Here is a 19,097-nt window from a genome sequence, read left to right as displayed (position 1 = left end):
AATACAAAACATGTTCAAACACACCCCATCTTAGAAATTCAATACAAACACTCTCACTTCACTGCACTGTGCTCCACTCCTAATACTCTATCCCCTGCTCCTCAAAGAGCAAAACTCCTCAGATATGTCTTCGTTTTATGCATTTCATTCATTTTACAGAGGAAATGTGTTTTAGGCTGGAGGGGAAAGGGGCTGAAACCGAGACTTCATCCTGAAGTTACTAGCCCGCATGGTGGCCTGCGGCAGCTCCGCTCACACAGCAGATGGCCTGACCGCAGGGCCGGACCCGCCAGCAGGGTGTGCGGCCGGCCTGAGGCGCAGCCAGAATCTGGCACTTGGCTCTTGACCTGCCTCTCTCCAATCTCCCTGAGCTATTGACTCAACAGTGTGGACAAAATCAGCCACATGAATTTCATCGCCTCCGCCATTTGGCCCATCCTCTCTTCAGTTCCTTTTCCCACCTCAATCACAGAAGCGCTTGCTGTAAAACAATTCCAATTTGCAGAGCTGTGCGGTTTAGAAAGTAGCAGTACCCACACCTCTAGCCTCTGATAATCACTATTTATGGTGACAGCCTGGAGTTCGCAATTTGTGTGTGTGTTGGGGGGCAGTGTCTGAGAAAACATCGAAGGAGGCACAGCAGCCTGGGACAAGTGATTGGAAAGTTCTAGAAATACAGCTGCAAGGATACCACTAAATGACACCACAGTGATCCCCAATCAACAGCTGGCAAACGTGGTGAGTCTGAGCCACCAAGGAGCTCCAACCAGTGGACACCTTGCTTCTGGACAGGCCAGGTTGATGAGAAGCACTCAAGTCTTCACAGCCCACAAGGGAGATCAGAGAAAACCTGTTGAGAACGCCTGGAAGCTTGCACTGATTTTCTGGGATTTGTCAAAAACTAGTCTTTGACCCAGAATTCTAGCCGGTGGGAATTGATCCTAATGAAATAATTTTAAATGAAGTCTGTAACTGAGGCACGTGCCCTTGATAAGAATCAAACCCAGGACACCCTTCAGTCCGTGTGCCAACACTCTATCCACTGAGCCAAACCGGCCGGGCTAATGCACTAATGTGTAGCATTTAAAAAGAAAAAAAAATGTGAAAGAATATTTAGCCCAGCCGGTGTGGCTCAGTTGGTTGAGCATTGACCCATGCCCCAAGAGGTCAGGGCACATGCCTGGATTGCCAGCTTGATCCCCAGGAGGGGGAGTGCAGGAAGCAGCCCATCGATGTTTCCATATCATTCCCTCTCCTTTCCTTGCTTTCTAAAATCAATTTAAAAAAAAAAGAATATTTGATGATCAAGGAATGTGAAAGCTATATATAATTTTTTTACAGTTTCCAAAACAGTATTTCCAGCATAACCCCATTACTGTAAAAATATAAAACATTAATAATGATAACTTCTGTAAGAGTGATGAGGGTATATCTTATCTTGCTAAAAAGATTAGTAAAAGAGACAAATTTTAATGCTGAATTCTAGAAACTGAAAGGTTGAAGGCTTGCCTTTGAGGCCCCAAAAGAAAACAAAAAGCTCTGAAAGGATAATGTAGCAGGAGGGTTACCAACATAGAAGAGATGAAAAAGGTCTCTGTCTGGAACAATGTTGTTGTATGATAAATGGCATTGTTCAAATTTCCCAGCGCTGCCGCATCGAGAATACATTTCCAAGTTCAAGACTGAGAATGCATTTACAAATTCCTATTCAGACTGAGTGCTGGGAGTTTTTGTTGGAGCCTTCCAGGCCAGGAACTTGCCAAAACAATGAGTCTGTCTTTGATAAATTATAAAGGCAGCTAAAATACAAAACAGAGAAAAACTTCAAAATAAGTTAACCAAAGAAATATGCTTGAACTATTCCAGCAATTTCCTGATTTTTTTTTTTTTAACAGCCTTACAACTGGTAGCCCCAGCCTGGTAGGTTCCCATGGTGCAGAGTCACTGAAATAGGAGAGAATATGGAGAGGTAGCAAATGAGACCAGCATCTCAATCCCACATGGGCCATTCACTTGCTAAACAGTTTTGAGAAAAGGCCTTCTGTGCCCCTATATTCCGGATGCTTTATTTGAAAAGTAGCACGTGAAATACCTGCTTACTTAAGGTGAGTGGCAGTTTCTGCTAAGAGAGAAGCCAGTGCTGACATTGTTCATCCGGGCACTGGCACCACTCCAGGGTGGGCTGGCGGGAACAAATTTGGGAGGAGCTCGAGGCTCTAAGACTCTTCCTCTTCCCTGGCTTCTAATTGCATTGTCACTGGCAAGAGCCTTGAGCTTTCAGTTATGTGGGTTTGAAATGATCTCTTTCTCTTCCCCTTCTCTCCTTAATAAATAACCTCACTACAGAACATGACAATCACAAGGTTTCATATACATACAGCTGAAGAGAGCTGGATTCTAGGAAGTTAATGCTATATGACCACCATTCTCTATGGCTGTGCAGTTATTGTGAAAAACAAAAATACTGAAAGCACTTTGTAAACCTAGTTCTAGAAAATATATGTTCCACAGAAGAGAAAAAAATTATTCCCGATACATCCCCCAAGGTAAATAAATGAAATACTATACTTCTAGTTCTGAGGGAATGTAAGGTGTCTGGAGTTAAGTTAGCAGCTGTTTACCCTTATTACCCAAGCCACAATAGATTTCAAACAGCAATGTTTAATACTAAAAATCTCACATGTGTCATTCAGTAAATACTACCAGTGAGCTTAAGGTGTAAGACCATAGGCCCTTCCTCTATTCCAACCTCAGTGTTAGCTTTCTTGGCTCTCCTTTAAGCTGGTGACACCCAGCAAAACTAGTGTAGTGTCCTCAGCCAGGAAGCTTGTTGAGGTCTCAGGCAATAGGGTGGATGGGGAAAGAGTGTATTTGAGAAACAAAACCTTACACTTGTGTATGTATTATACGGGTGGTACCAGAATCCCAAGCCCATGTGATTAACATAAAAATTAGTTCGAGCCCGACTGTGGTGGCTCAGTAGATTGAGCGTCATCCCATGAACCAAGAGGTCCTGGGTTCAATTCCCAGTCAGGGCACATGCCTGGGTTGTGGGCTCGATCCCCAGTAGGGGGCGTGCAGGAGGCAGCCCATCAATGATTCTCTCTCACCACTGATGTTTCTATCTCTGTCTCCCTCTCCCTTCCTCTCTGAAATCAATAAAAATATTATTTTTAAAAAGAAAAGAAAATATAAAACACTTTCCAGTGCCAGTGTTTTGAGCAGTAGGTTCCATAGCGTTTCATCAGGGTCACATTCATTCCGCCATTTTGCTTTAAGCATCGTGATCCGTTCTTAACTGACCTCTCCAGCTAGGTCCTGCTCCGTCACCTGCCCCATCAGGCAGGTCAGCATCTGCAATGTGTTTCCCTCAGAGCCCTGGATGAAGTTCTCGCCACCTCAGATGCTCTCTCTGTTCCTTCCTTTCAACTTCTACCCATTCTTCATGCTCCACTCCCAAGTCCTCTTTCAGACCCGTCCCAACAAACTACTCCAGGTGGCGTTTTTTCAGAGGCAGCATCCACAAATGACTTCTGAGCTCCTGGGGCCTGCTGGCCACAGGACCGGGTGCTTACATAGATGATGTAACTCAACCATTTTCACGGCTTTGCTCTGGCTGTCTTCGCCACGGAGCTGGCGTGTAACAGGGTACCCTTCTTCCCCACTGGCCCAGGTTTTCCTGGTCTCTCCACGGCATCATCATTTGCTAACCGGGGTCCTCGTGAAAGGCATCTACGGCAATCCTACTGGCCTCTGCACTGTTTGTTCAATAGATCTTCCTGCAGACGCCTAGATGTCTAGAATGTGCAAGATATACTCAATTGAGTCACAGTAGGTTGAAGGGGGAAGACTTGAGGAGGGAGGAACCAGAAGTGATCCAAGGAGAAGCTCACAAACAGGCAAAATTCAAGTGGCAATGCCAGTCTCAACCAGTTAACAGAAGTCCAAACACTGGCCACTACTTTACACACATCACCACCACTGGTGCCTCACAACCATCCTTGAAGGGTGTATATCGTCCTTGTTGTACAGAATAGAAAACAGGCTCAGATTAAGTAAATTCCTCATTGCACCATTAGTGATTGGTAGAAACAGGACCTGAACCCACTTCTATGTAAGATTAACATTAAGAACAAGCTCTTGGCCAAGCTAGGCCATTTATTATCAGTAAACATTAAGATGTTATTCAATGAGTTACCATAGGAAAGCCTTTAGAACAGAGAGGGGCACACAGTGCCAAGTGTTCGAAGCTATACACACACACACACACACACACACACACACACACACACTCACACACACACACACATACACACACACACATAATACTTAACTTAATTCAGTTTTATTTCCTACTAGAGGCCTGGTGCACGACATTAATGCACTAAGGGTGGGGGGCGGGGGGACGCCTTCAGCCTGGCCTGCACCCTCTCGCAGTTGGACATCCCCCAAGGGGTCCTTAGCGCTGCTGTGGAGGCGGAAGAGGTTCCCACTACCACCACTGCACTCGCCAGCCGTGAGCCTGGCTTCTGGCCAAGTGGCGCTCCTGTGGGAGCACACTGACCACCAGGGGTCAGCTCCTGCATTGAGCATCTGCCCCCTGGTGGTCAGTGCGTGTCATAGCAACCGGTCGTTCTGCAGTTGAGTTGATTTACATATTAGCCTTTTATTATATAGGATTCATATCCCTATATCCATGTAATATAAATATTTGTATTCAGGTCATATTTTATTTAATTCAGTTTTAGCTTCAGATCTAGGGTATAAGAAGGACCCATCACCTTGCTTTGCTCTGTTGGTATTTTGCACATTAACTAGAGGTTTGGTAATGATTATGCTTTTAGGAGTATTGAGGCAGAGCTAAGATAGATTCTCATGTCAACATTTTAATGCAGATGAAATGCATACTGGGAATATTTCACTGGAGAGGCTTTTGAAAGCATTTAGTCTTTATATAAATTCACTTCTGGTAGCACCTCCTCCCCCATATCTGATACACTGAGATTTAAAATTTTGGCTTTCTTGTTTCTTTTTAGATACTTATTTAACCAAACTCCATTTTTAGTGTAAAAACCACTTATTTCAAAGACAAATAAGTGAAAAATTAAGGTTAACAAGTGAGACAGTAATAACTTCTAAAGAATGAACTGAAACTAGGAGCTGGCTACAACTTTAAGAGTAGTTTTGTGTGAAGCATTTGACCATAGTAAGTAATTTTATGTTTCAACATCCCTGTCACAAATTTCATTTTTAGTGGTAAAACTAATATGAGCATCATGGGTTTTTTTTTCTTTTCTTTTTTTTCTTTTAATATATTTTATTGATTTTTTACAGGGAGGAAGGGAGATAGAGAGTTAGAAACATCCATGAGAGAGAAACATCCATCAGCTGCCATCTGCACACCCCCTACTGGGGATGTGCCCGCAACCAAGGTACATGCCCTTGACCAGAATTGAACCTGGGTCTCTTCAGTCCACAGGCCAACGCTCTAGCCACTGAGCCAAACTGGTCAGGGCAGTTTTTTTTTCTTAATCTCATCCTACAAATATTCATTTATGACATAGATCAATGTTGTGTCTTGTTTGCAAATATAAATACATTTATTCCACATCTAATAATTGGAGAAAATTTCCATTAAATTCTATTTCCCATGGGAAATGTCAAAGGAAGTAAACATATCTATTACTACTCAGGACAAACATTAAGAATGAAACAATAGAAGCCATTCAGGATGTTCATTTAGTACAAACATGCTGAGAAGCAAAGTAAATAAAACATAAACCCTACAGATGACTTCTTTCAGGGCAGATATAAACAAGAGACTAACAAAAGTGTCTTTTCTAGAATCTCTGATTTGGATACTGATCCACTTAGAATAGTCAGCAACAGCATTCCTTTTTTACAGTGCATTTTTAATTCTATATTGTCTCCTGTAAATTAAAAGCAGTTTAAACTGAAAGATCAAGCTGTAGTTGCAAAATGTATTTCCTGTATTCATACTAACCACTTCCTCTTTTTTTTAAAAAAAATTGTTTTCTAACTTGTTACAATGAACAATTCCTTCAGACATTTTATATGTAGCAAATTTGGGGAAAGCACTAAAGACATTAACATGTTCAATAAAGATGGCAGCTTCCTAGTTACAGCAGGGCAGAGAAAATATTGAATAGTACAACTCCTTATTCGTACAATAACTTAAGGAGTCGTCTTGCTAGAGGCTGTTTCCCCAAATGGTAAAAAAATGGAACACTCTGCTACTCAGCTGGCTTCCGTTAGCACAGAACCTACCCAACCTGGCCAGGGCTGCCTTCCCAGAGCCGGCAACTCTGATTCCGACCGAAGCAACCTCTAAAACTACTACAATTCATTGGTTTTATCAAGACAATTACCAAACTGATAATCACTCAAGTCAATTCCTTTATACTTGCTTACAATGGCATAGATTCTTTATTCTAACTTTATTTTTCTCTTTAAAATATTCTACTGTGTGATACATGACATAAAAAAAAACAGCACATGTATATTGGATTGTAAATAGAAACGTGAAGTTTCATCACTTAGCTCTTGGAATTCTACCTTAATTCATGACTCGGGATTTCATATTCTACTCCACCTTAGGGACATCTATGTAGAATTTAAAAGCTAATAATGTTCAAAGCCAAATATTTTTAGAAGCCATAATGTCACACAAAAAATGGAATTTAAAAATGCCCTAAGAAACCGATACACTGTTCTGAGTGCTCATGGTTAGGATTATAATTTAATTTAGTTTGTAAAACATTTCCTCAAATCGGGTTATATAATAAAACTCACGATGAAGCCAAACAAGGAAACCTCTCACTTTGTAGAGAGAGTTCTTCTGCTTAGTCAACACTCAGAGTTGCAACGTGTTGGAATAAAGAAGCCAGATTAACCGTTTCATAGTCAACAACTGCCCACAAAGAGACAGGCAGTGAAGGAACCAGTCGAGTTGAAGGAAACTCGACCTGTAGGAAAAGGAGAAATTGGTACTAAAGTTCAAAATGCATAACTTGGACTCTCTGACCATTTCTGCAGCCACTTGTGACCAGTAATTGCAGTTTCAGTTAAACAATATCCTATTCTGCATTTAGAAATTATGTAAGAGCTAACTAACAGTCACAAGGCGAGGGCGACTTAGAGAAAGGGAATTATTCACGGCCTGACATGGATGAACTCGGTCTAATGCATGCATTTAGCAAACACTGTTCTCTCTGTTCAGAAATATTAGTCCACATTCCATTCATTTTGATAACCTTTTCCTTTTTCATCCCAACGCCACACTAACCAACAGCAGCACCACCAGAATTCAGGGTGCAGGTGCTGCCCCTCACCCAAGTTTGTCTAGCACGCTATTATGCCAAAGCAGAGGGACAGAGAAAACCCGACTTTAAGGTCCTTGTCACCGAAATGCCATTCAAGAGTTGTTTAGGGGGCAAATGGGAACCTTCACCAGACAGTGAACTAAACATCAGAAAGAAAGAGAAAGGCACGTTCCTTAAAGTCCAGGGCTGTGTGATTACATGCTGGTGTCTGTGCCACCCCCATCTCGCCAGCACCGTCAATGAATAAGGAGTCAGGGAATGAAGGACAATGAATGGGAACATTACATGACTTAGGAATTCGCCAACAAATTCAGTGTTTTTTAAAAATGAGAATACCATAAAAATCATGATTCCACGAGGAAGTCCCTTAAATTAGAAGAAAAAAAAAAGTATGGAGTGACTCTTGTGGGGGGCTATGTGGAAATAGAAAAAACAGACCAGAATTTAGTTGGATAAAAAGCTGTACCAAGCAGAAGCAAACTGTAAGGAAAAATAGTTCCCAGAGAGACTTTATAATATAAATGAATGGTTACTTAGAATTCTAATTCTGAAAACATCCTCTCCAACTTAGGCTTGAAATACTGACCCCATCGGACAGTACTCCCTTGCCCACTTCTTTGCATGTTACACTGTGTAGCCGAGAGGGGTCTGACCAGGGCTGCCGCCCAGCCGCGCTGCACCACACTGAGCCGTCTCCAGTGAATGACGTGTCCTTCTCACAGCACCCAAACTGGGGCGTCCACTGGTGTTGACTTGGAGCCAAAGACCATCGGTTGATGGATTTTCCCATGTTCCCTTGCAGGCCTTCAACTTCTTAATACTATACAGAGTAAGGACTACCGTGTCCATCTCGTACAAGGGGAGGAAACAAGTCTGGCTTTACCTTCCACTGAAGCACACGGGTCATGAGCCACAAGATGACCTATTCCAATATGGTCCTGCTGCAAGCCCAGACGGACTCGTTCCAGAGCAGGGGAACTCGTTTTAAAACTCGGACAGCTGCGTCTGGGCGACAAAAGGCTGTGTAGTTCCTTGAGTTCCATCCCCAGTAAAAACCATCCCACTGAGCTTATTGCCGTGCCCCATCATTCCTCTGGGAACGTGGCATCCTCGCAACATCCAGATGTGTTCACTGGCCCAGAGATAAAACTGACCGTGTTTCCGTATGTCCACGCCGTGCGTATGAATTTACTTTTGGTTACACTGGCTCCTCCAGGATAACACACACCCATGTGTAAGCTGATCACTAAACATCTGCTAACACAGACACCAAACACAAAGCAAGTGTCTACTGATGTCCCCCGTGGACGCAGGCGGGTTTTAGGCCATTTATGTAAACATGGCTCTAGCCCCTGTGCGGGACGGTTAACTTATAGTTTAGAAGATACGAGCACACGTGGTTCACAACAACCGTGTCACCAAATGCAAATGGCAACTCGGGCCGGTCCTCCCTCCTTCCGGGGAGCAGTTACACCTCTGAGCACAGGCTGATACTCCAAAGGTTGCGGGGCTGTTAGAAAAAGGAGGGCGAGCAACTTCCAATACAACCAGGTAATGAAATCGTTTGTAGAAACTGGGGAAAAGACATTTATATGAGATTCAAAGGCTTTCCAAAGTCAAAATGGAAAATTACATTAAGTAACGATAAGAACCGAAAGCCTGCATCCTTTCGGCTGGATGCTGACAGAGGCCTTACAGACGATAAGGCAAAACCCTGGGGAAATGACAGCGCTTCGAGTCACCTTCATCAGCAAAGTAGCTTAAGGATTCCAGTGTGGAGGCCAGTGATGGCGAACCTATGACACGCGTGTCAGAGGTGACACGCAAACTCATTTTTTTTGGTTGGTTTTTCTTTGTTAAATGGCATTTAAATATGTAAAATAAATATCAAAAATATAAATCTTTGTTTTACTATGGTTGCAAATATCAAAAAATTTCTATATAAGACACGGCACCAGACTTAAGTTAGGATTTTCAAAATGCTGACACGCCGAGCTCAAAAGGTTCGCCATCACTGGTGTAGACCCTGCTCTATCAGCTTCAGTGTTTGTGATGCCAAAACTGGGTAATTTATCATATCCTTGGGGAGGAGGTAAGTGAAACAAAAGACTGCTCTCAGTACAAGGAAGAATTACGCATCCCTGGAAAGATTTAAAAAGTTGAAGAGAGCAATCCAATCGGCAGTCCCTATCAAGTCCCACAGCTGCCTTTAGGTCCAGCTATTGTACTTAAAAAAAAAAAATTATTGATTTCAGAGAGAAAGGGAGAGGGAGAGAGAGAGAAACATCCACGATAAGAGAGAATCATTGATCGGCTGCCTCCTGCATGTCCCACACTGGGGATCTATTGCACAACTTGGGCATGTGCCCTGACCAGGACCCGGAATCGAACCGTGACATCCTGGTTCATAGGTTGATGCCCAACCACTGAGCCACGCTGGCCGGGCAAGCTATTGTACTTTTGATAACTTAGCTACCTTGGATCTAACCAAGAAAGAAAATCAAAGAAAAAAGTCATCCTGCAAATTTTTGAACCACACAGGGTCAGAACTCACACAGCCTGTGTGGATCCCAAACCCAAGTTGGAAAACTTAGATTGATGCAGTCCTGGCTGGGTAGTGACCCCAGGTGCTGCCAGCTCCCTGGAGAACCCACGCTGAACGTAGGCCACAGATAAAATTCATAGCAATGCACACTGATAATCACACATAGACAGGTCTCTCTCACATGCTAGTCTGCTGGGAGTTACACTTTCTTAAGTGACTGAAATACAGGACGATGATGGTATGACAGGGAAGTCTCCCTAGACCATAGCAAGTTTTCACATGAATGTTTGGGAGCAACCACAGGGAAGCTTTCTCACAACAGCACGTGGGGCAGACAGTCTGGGAAAGATGTGCCTGGCAAAGCTAACCCCCCAAAGCAGATAAACTAGGCTTCAAGGCATAAAGCATGAGTGTGGAAAGAAGGTGACACTGACAAGTTCAATCTCATGGAAGATATTACAGTTCTAAACTGTATTTTTTAATAAAATAACTTCACAGTAGCAGAGCAAATTGACAGGAAGTGGCAAACCTTCCACTGTTATCATCACACGAGTTAGCTTACTGATCACTGGCCACTGCCATATCGGCTGGGAATATCTTGCACATATTAACTCCGAGTACAACCACCAGCCCTCTGTGCTGTATTCCCGTTGTACCGACAAGGAAAGCAAGGCACAAAGAAGTGATATGTCTCTCTCAACAAAGGTTACAACGAGCCGACCCCAAAATCCCTAGTGGTGGGAAGATCTGGAGGACACAATCAACAAGTCTGATCTGATGGAAATAGGTAGACTTTGCAACTAAGAGCTGGAGAATACACAGTCTTTTCAATTACTTAAAGAACATTTATAAAACTGACCAAGTGCGAGGCCTCAACAACCAGAAAAGACTCAAACTCTGGCTTTTTACAACCACAATGCAATTAAATTAGAAATCAATAACAAAAAACAGATGTTTAAATATGTCATACAATTGAAAAATTTAAAACATGCTTCTACATAAATCATAGGAGAGATTAAAAAGTAAAAGAAATGAAAAAGATCGGGACGTGAACAATAATAATAATAGACATTAAAATTCGTGGGTTGCAGATAAATCAGTGCTTACATAAGAAATTTGTTACTCAACTGCTTATAATAGAAAAGGAGAAAAGTTGGAATGAGGTAAGCATCTGAAGAAAGAAACATTTAAAGGACAATAGATGAAATCCAAAGACATTGACAGAGCCCTCGCTGGTTTGGCTCAGTGGCTAAAGCTTCACCCTGTGGACCACAGGGTCCCAGATTCGATTCCCATGTACCTCAGTTGCAGGCTCCTCTCCAGCCTAAGCCCTGGTCGGGCTCAGGAGACAACCAATTGATGTGTGTTTCTCTCACATCAATATTTCTCTCTGTCTTTCCCTCTCTCTTCTACTCTCTCTAAAAATCAATGGAAAAATATCCTTGGGTGGCGATTATAAAACAAACAAAAAAACAAAGACCTTGACAGAGAAGGTTGAAGGAAAGGAAAGGAAATGAAATAGAAAATAGAAGTAGAAAAGAGAAGCTGCACCAAGACAAATTTTGGTTCTTGGAAAATCGTAATAAAAATGATTTTGGAAAAATGACCCCAAAAAGGGGGTGGGGGGAGGAGTATTAGGAATAATCAACATATGCAGCAAAAATTAAGGTGAGAGATTATGGGCAACATTTAGCCGAGACACTTCAAACCTTAAGATGAAATGGAGATATTTCTAGAAAAATATTACCCCAAGATCAACCAAAGCAGCAGACATTAAAGGAATCGAATCAGTAGTGAGAAACTTTCTCACGATGCAATATCACAAAACATTTAAGAACTGTTAATTTCATCTCACATATATTATTTCAGAATATAGAAATATGAGTAAGCTTACTACAAAACTAGTATGTAACGCAAACTAGAACAGACAAGAACAATTATAGAATAATCTCAATGACTACAGACGCAAAAATCTTGAGTGAAATAAAATAATACACGGTGACCTAGTTGGAATTGTCCCAGGAATGCCAATTTGGTTTGATATAAGAAAATTGATCCATGAACTCTATCCCATTAATAATGGGATGAAAAGAAGCAGAAAATTTATTTGACGATATTCAATATCAAGTCAAGCTTAACAAAACCTCTTGGCAAAATAGGAAAAGAAGGGAAATCCCTTAACCTGATAAAGGGCATATTAAAATCATGCCGAATGGAGAAACATTTGAAGCCCTCTTTATAAGCAAGCACAAGATAAGGAGTCCACAATTACTGCTTCTAGCAGCGTAATGGAGGTCAAAACCAGCAGAGCGAGATAAGAAAAATAAATAAAAGGCATAAGGACTGCAAAAGAAGAAATAAAACCGCCATTCTATGCTGGTGATAGGACTGTCTCGATAGAAAAGTCAAAATAGAAATGAAAAGAGTTTAGCAAGGCACTGGGCTCTAATAGTAACATATGAAAGTCACATGCTCTATATTCCACCTGAATAAAGTGAAAAACATAATATCGAATGAGAACACATAAAGTCAGAAGAAATTAAATGAGCCCTGGCCAGTGTGGCTCTGTTGGTTGAGCATCATTCCGTGCACCAAAAGGTCCCTGGTTCGATTCCCAGTCAGGTTCCCGACTTGGTACTGAACCCGCAAGCTGGGCATGTGCCCCGACCGGAAATCCAACCAGGGACCTTTTGATGCACGGAATGATGCTCAACCAACTGAGCATGTCACACCAGCCAAGCAGGGTCAATCTATTGTAATTTAATAATATTTTTTATAGTTTGGAAAGTTGTCTGTTTAAGGAGACTCACAACAAATTTATGGTAATTTATAGTAACTTTACCAGCATATTAGTATATCTTTTGGTAAAGTAAATAAATGAGAATGTGTATTTTAATGTAGATAATTCTAGAGGAAGGCATACTGACATATACCTTGGCTGTAAGCAAGGAATTTGGCAGGAGGGGCAAATAATGAAATAGCTAACACACACTTTTCCAACTCATCTCGTCTGCAACGAACCTGGCAAAAATGAAAGAAACCTCTGAAAAGGCAGGCTTTTCCCAGGGGAGGCAGGAGGCTGTGGCCGCCAGCACAGCCCTGGGCAGCAGCGAATGAAGACTGTTATTTAACAGACTGATCTGTTTACGCCCTATTGATGACTGTCATAAAAAGAAAATTCAGCTTCAGGGAGCAAACGCCAGAAGACACAGCGCAAGCTCTCTGACACTCCTCGCTGCCAATTCCAGTGCATTCAGAGAAGCCGAGGACTTGCATGCGGACCTCAGCTGCAACCTGCTAGCGACCGGATGACTCACTCAGAAGCAGGCCAGGGCGGGAGCCTCCTTATCTGTCGAACGGAAGCACCAGAGGCAGCCAAGCTCTCGCTGCACATCCGCCCTGGTTTCAAGAGGTTGGCTTTTCTTTGAAAAGCCATTAGTGAAAGCCACAATCTCCAGACACCAACCCCTGGGCCGTGGTCATGGCCTAAGTCTCCGCGTTATCATCCTGGTGACTGAACAAATAAGCAAACTGCCCAACACCCACGAGCCCCCAAGTTTCAGCTTCAGGTCCCCATGGCAGCTGACACAAATGGAAAATGATCCCACGTTGAGTGGCCTTTTGTGGCTGCATCAGAAAGGAGAACTTGGGGACCGACCCTCTGGGAGGGTGCGTGACGAACATTGAAAAGGGGAAACGAGAGACAGGCTTACTTTCACCTTACCTTTTCAACATCCGCTTTTGTGACGTTGATGTCAGCATCCATTTTCTCAAAGTACTGCTGCGCCCGGTCAGCCTCCTTGCAATCCCGCTCAAATCGCCGCTTGCTCTGGAAGCAGAGGAAAGCGGTGACTATCGAAACCAGGAGATCCCTCTGAGCACTGGCTTTTACCCAAATCCCCAAAGAGCATTCTTCTCCCAAACGGACTGCTGGGTCATAATCTCAGGGTGCTACTTTATTTATTTTTAAACAAGTCTTTATTGTTGAAAGTATTACGTATGTCCTCTTTTACCCCCCAATGACCCCCCCCAGCCCACCCCACCCCGTACCCCAGGCCTTCCCCACCATATTGTCTGTGTCAGGACCAACGGCCTAATCTTTGTTCTTTCCACGTGGTTTTTAGAAAAAACACGCTCCTTGAGCTCTTTTGGCTCAACATTTTACTTCAGATAAAAGTTTCTAGAAACACTCTACACTCAGATTAGAAAAATCTCTCAAGGCGTTTTCTTTAGTGTTTTCGTTAGTTTTGAACATACTGACTGATTCAAGCTGATATTCAATTCCAGTTAGAAAACCGGCGCAGGCCTTTCCCGGGCTGCTGGCTTCTCACTCACCGACTCGAGCTGCTTCCAGCAGGTCTCTATGTGCTGCTGGGCCTTCCGTCCGTCATGAAAGTGCTGCAAGCGAGAAACACCAGGGATCAGCGCACCCTCCTGCTCATGGTGACACGAGAGAAAAAGCCCACCCGCTAAAATAATACTTAAATATTGAACACCCAGCATGTGCGCGCCCAGAAATCGAAGAGTTAAAAAATAAAGGGAAATGAAAACAAGAATAGCCAAGAGTAGCCTTTGAAACTTTAGATGTTATAATAATTGAATTCTAAGACTTATATACACAATTTGTAAAAGTGATAGTGAAGTTTTAAGACAAAAATCACTTAGATCTTTATTTTTGATTGCTTTGAGATGTAACTCACATACCATACAATTCACACGTGCAAATTGACAAGTCAATGGTTTTTACTAGAGTCACACAATTATGCAACCATCACTATAATCAATTTGAGAACATTTTTATCACCCCAAAAAGAAACCACGACCTCTTAGCTGTCACTCTCTTACCCAGATCCTCCCCAGGCCTGGGCAACCACTCATCTTTCTGTCTCTATAGATATGCCGCTTCTAGATGTTTCATAGAAATGGAATCTCACAACATTATCTTTCGTGACTGGCATAATGCTCTCATCACTTCATAATGTGATGAGATTATCTCTCCAAGGTTCATCCATATGTCACATGGATCATTTTTATCACTAGGTGACATTCCACTGTATGGATATATGCCACCATTTGTTTATCCATTCACCAGCCGATGGCCTTTGGGTTGTTCCCAGTGTGGGGCTGCTATGAATAATGCAGCTACAAGTATTTGTGTAAAAGTTTTGAGTAGGCAGATGTTTCCATTACTTAGGACTTTTTAAATTTAAGGTAGATTCACCTGCTACCTGCGGAGGCCCTGGGGCAGGTATGTGCCTGGTGTTGACACCCAAGGACTAGACCAGAGTGAGCCTCACAAACATTAGGAGCCAGGGGTCAGAGAAGAAAGGGGCAGAATGGGGGGGTCTGTGGGCTGCTTGTCTGAATGAGCGGGGAGCAGAGGTGATGGACTACGGAAGCACCATGCTGTGAATAAGGTTCCAGGTGGCAGGCTCTCTCCACCCGGGGAGATGACAAACACTTGGACCACGGGGTGCAGGAGAGGTGGTGGGAGAGGATCAGATGCTGGGGCCCTTTGATCAGGAAAGCCGCCGGGATGTGCGGTTGCATGGGACCAGATGTGGCTGTGATGTGCTCAGATGTCAGGGTGACTCCGAGGTTGTCCTGACCTGCCTGGACGCGTGAGCAGGCTCCTCACTCTCCGGTTCTGTTGGGGTTGCCATGGAGAGGTTCCGGCGTATCAGAGGGCGGAAATGGACGCCTGCAGCTCCCCCAGCTATGATGCTCTTGGCCGGCTGGGGCCCCTGACCAAGGCTGCAGCTCCGGTGAGGCAGCTGCCCGGAGCTAACCTGTTTCCTGGAGCGGCCGGTGGAGCTCAGCATCCCTGATGGCTTTTCCTGGTCCCTCTCCACAGCGGCCTAAACACTCCCTTTCATCCATGGGCTCCCTTCAGTGACTAGGACAGGTAGGCAGGGGAGGGTGCTGCGGGGAAGGCAGGTGAGGAGGGACAGGAGCCTTCCGCACAGCCTCAGAGTCCCACCTCACCTGTCAGAACCGAGGCTCAGCTGAGTCACAAGCGGCAGCTGACCGCTGGGAGGCTGGGAGCAGGGGAAGGGCAGGTTCTCTCAGAAAAGACAGCGCTTCTTTACAGGGACTGTTTCTCGCCTCCTGTGAGGTCACGTTCACTGTTGTAAGAGCCTCTTTACAGCCAGCTGCATCCATCCAGCCGCTTTTTAGTGTCTATGAACCCAAGAGAGCCCCTGGGCTTCGTTTTTCCAGCCTCATCACAGCACGGGGATGCGACAGAAAAGAGAGCGAGTCCACGGCAGCAATAAACCAGCAGGACAGGGTCACGGCTGTGGGGAGTCAGAATAGAGCCGGGCAGAGCTAGGAAGCCTTGAGCTTCGGAGGAAGTACAAAGTGGAAGCAGGTTTCTGGAAGCCACAAAGATCCCTTATAACGAGACCGGAGGGAAGCAGTGGTGAGGGGGTGCTCAGGGGAAAGAGATGTGGGCAGACGGGGAGGCAGAGGGACAGGCCGGGACAGACGGGCTCACTGTGCCTTCCAGCGAGGCCCTTCGAGCCCGAGTTCCTGTCCATCCAGGAACGCAACTTTCCCAAACTGCCACGAGGATCGTCCCCATTCCGAGAGCAGGGCCCACCGCGTTGTGCGGTTTTCAGAAGTCTCACCAATTTCACTCTGAGATTCAAAGATGGACCCACACAGAGGGAGTCACCCGAGCCCAGCTCTGGGCTTCCGGCGCAGCACCGCCCCGCGTGGACAGGAAGCACGCACAGGACGCGCAGAGACTGGCGGACCCTCAGGAAAGGCTCTGCTCTATCACAGGATCCTCCCTGAGGACACAGTCTTCAGACACTGGCCATTTGGGGAGCAGGAGGGATGGCTCCCACCGAAACCCCACCCGGGAATCCTCCTGCCGCGCCTTCATCCAACTATTTTAGAATAAATAGGAATTTACTTATCGAGCATAGTGTGGACCCTGACTTTGCTGTGAGCTTTCTCCCAAGGACGCCTGAGCCACAGCTGTCAGACGAAAGCAGGATCCCCAACTACACGCGTGACCCCATGGCTTCACATGACGTGAGAAAAGCCCAGGTGCCTGTGATTTCTTTTGAATCGTTCCTTATAGCATGTGCCCCTCCAACACTCATGTGGCTGCCCGGCTGGCGTGCTTCAGTGGTTGAGCATTGACCTATGAACCAAGAGGTCAAGGTTCAATTCCCGGGCAGGGCACATGCCCGGGTTGCGGGCTCAATCCCCACTGTGGGGTGTGCAGGAAGCAGCCAATCAGTGATTCTCATCATTGAAGCTCCTATCTCTCCTTCCTTCTCCTCTTTTCTCTCTAAAATCAATAAAAATATATTTAAAAAAACAAAACCTCATGTGGCACGCGCGCGCGCGCGCACACACACACACACACACACATACACACACACGCGCACGCGGTCGCTGCTGCCTGGTCTCATAGGAAACGGACGGATGGAACCAAAGCCTGCCCTGGGCCTGATCCAGATAGCGGCGGTTTTCAACGGCTACAAGTTAAACTCACCGGCTCGCCAGATGTGTTTGTTGTTTACTGACAAGCAATGGCAAACACATTTCTTCTCTGGACAGTGAGCACGTGTGTACTGAGAAGTGTGCCTCCGAGGCCTCATAAAGAGGGATTGTTCTCCAGGAGATAACAAGCGCTCCGCTGGCCCGGTGAGGTCATCGCAGCTCCCTGCTCTCCTCTCCGAGGACAGACAGGAAATGCCAGCTCCCCAGGCCCAGCGCCAGGCTCCCACTCTCTCCTGGAATAAGATGCTTTCGTTTCTCTCCAAACACAATAAGACTTTCAAAAATGCCTGATGGTATCTGGGTGACAGCTAAACTCACTTTCAGGTCAATGCTTTTGCTGACCCTTAAACATACACAAGCACATTCATCCTTTAAAACTGTTTTAGAAATTTCCCAGTGACCAGGGGTGGCTGAAATAAAATAATCACAGGGAAGCTAAAATAAGCACACATTAACCTAAAGAAAATTACAGTGACAAAGCTCTCAGAGTACTGCTCTGCGAGACATCATACTTAGGCTGAACAAAGTGTGCGAATGTTTATTATTCTCACTCCATAATTAGGTATAACAGCTGTTTACTTTCACTATATAAATATAATAGTTCATTAACTTCTAAAACTCCTTAATAAAGCAAAATATGGCATTGATGTGAGAACAGCCACTCAAAAAAAAAAAAAAAAGCTGGGGGGGAAAAAGAATAAACACTCAATTGAGGACAGTCAACCATCTGGAATTTTAAATAAAACTCAGATTCCACAGATGAAAACAAAGGAACACAAAGACTTGAAAAGGGCAAAGAAAAAAAGAGCATCCAGAAAATATGTCTGTGACAAATATTATAACTTCCTCAAAACCCACAGAGCGGCGGGTCTGAACACTGGCCCTTCTCAGCCTGCCCCGGGGTTAATTCGTGCACCGCTAAGTCTCTGTGGGTAGAGATGTGTGTACTGGGAGGAAAACTGTGAGCCACCTTCAGACTGGCTCAAAGGAGCATTTCACCCTCATTTAAGTCCGAAACCATAAACCCAGGAGTGTTCGTGACAGGAGTCGCATTCTGCTTTGATTTAAGGCTTATTTTCCCAAACTCATTTATAATAACAATACCTTCTCAGCAAACTTGCTTAAAGTTCCTAAAAGCCTCCTTCCCACTGCCATGCTCAGTGGCTTAACTTCACCCAACACTGACCATCTGGGCCCCGGGCAGGGGACCCCGATGAGCCCAGGCCCAGGCCCAGGCCCAGGCCCAGCAGCACCGGCCTCCAGCGCCCACGCGCCTGCTCCCGAGGAGAAACGTGTGGCTCAGACGTCAGCCAGGGAAGAACCTAGACGCTCTGCTTTCATAGGCGGCAAGTCAAGACTGTCTTTTTCAGAATTTACCTTTGAAAAGTCAACATATTTTCCCAAAGAGGAGCCTACAGATTTGTGTATCAGGATAAACACTGGTTATTCATACTATTATGTGAGTGAGCAGCACTGTAATATGAGAATGAATACAGCACAGGTGGAAATCGCTGCGTAAAAAACATCTTTTCTCCTAGAAGCATGAGTAGCTAGTACTCTCCTATTTTGGTTGGAAATTTGAAAGCTTCGACATCAAACAGCTGACTCACTGTCATGCTATGGCCCCAAAGGCAAGAAGAATGTCCATCCCTCCCACTACCTGCTTTTCTCCTACTGCCTCTCACGTCTAC

At 44.6% G+C, this 19,097-nt stretch overlaps 1 protein-coding gene across 17 annotated transcripts in view; it reads right to left on the bottom strand.

Moving 5' to 3' along the window:
* The window catches only part of FNBP1 (formin binding protein 1), a 101,012-nt gene that overhangs the window by 32,450 nt on the left and 49,465 nt on the right, over positions 1 to 19,097 (bottom strand). For all 17 annotated transcript variants that reach the window (XM_036329355.1, XM_036329352.1, XM_036329353.1 and 14 more), the window contains 2 exons: positions 14,224 to 14,286; positions 13,613 to 13,717 (listed from right to left, as the gene is read on the bottom strand). In XM_036329355.1, coding sequence (XP_036185248.1) covers positions 13,613 to 13,717; positions 14,224 to 14,286 — 168 coding nt within the window. The remainder of the gene's footprint in view (positions 1 to 13,612; positions 13,718 to 14,223; positions 14,287 to 19,097) is intronic.

Source organism: Myotis myotis, unplaced genomic scaffold (assembly GCF_014108235.1).
Source record: "Myotis myotis isolate mMyoMyo1 unplaced genomic scaffold, mMyoMyo1.p scaffold_m19_p_12, whole genome shotgun sequence".
In the NCBI taxonomy this organism is placed as follows: domain Eukaryota; kingdom Metazoa; phylum Chordata; class Mammalia; order Chiroptera; family Vespertilionidae; genus Myotis; species Myotis myotis.
Note: the sequence above shows the minus strand (reverse complement) of the source record. Positions and strands in the feature narration are given on the sequence as shown.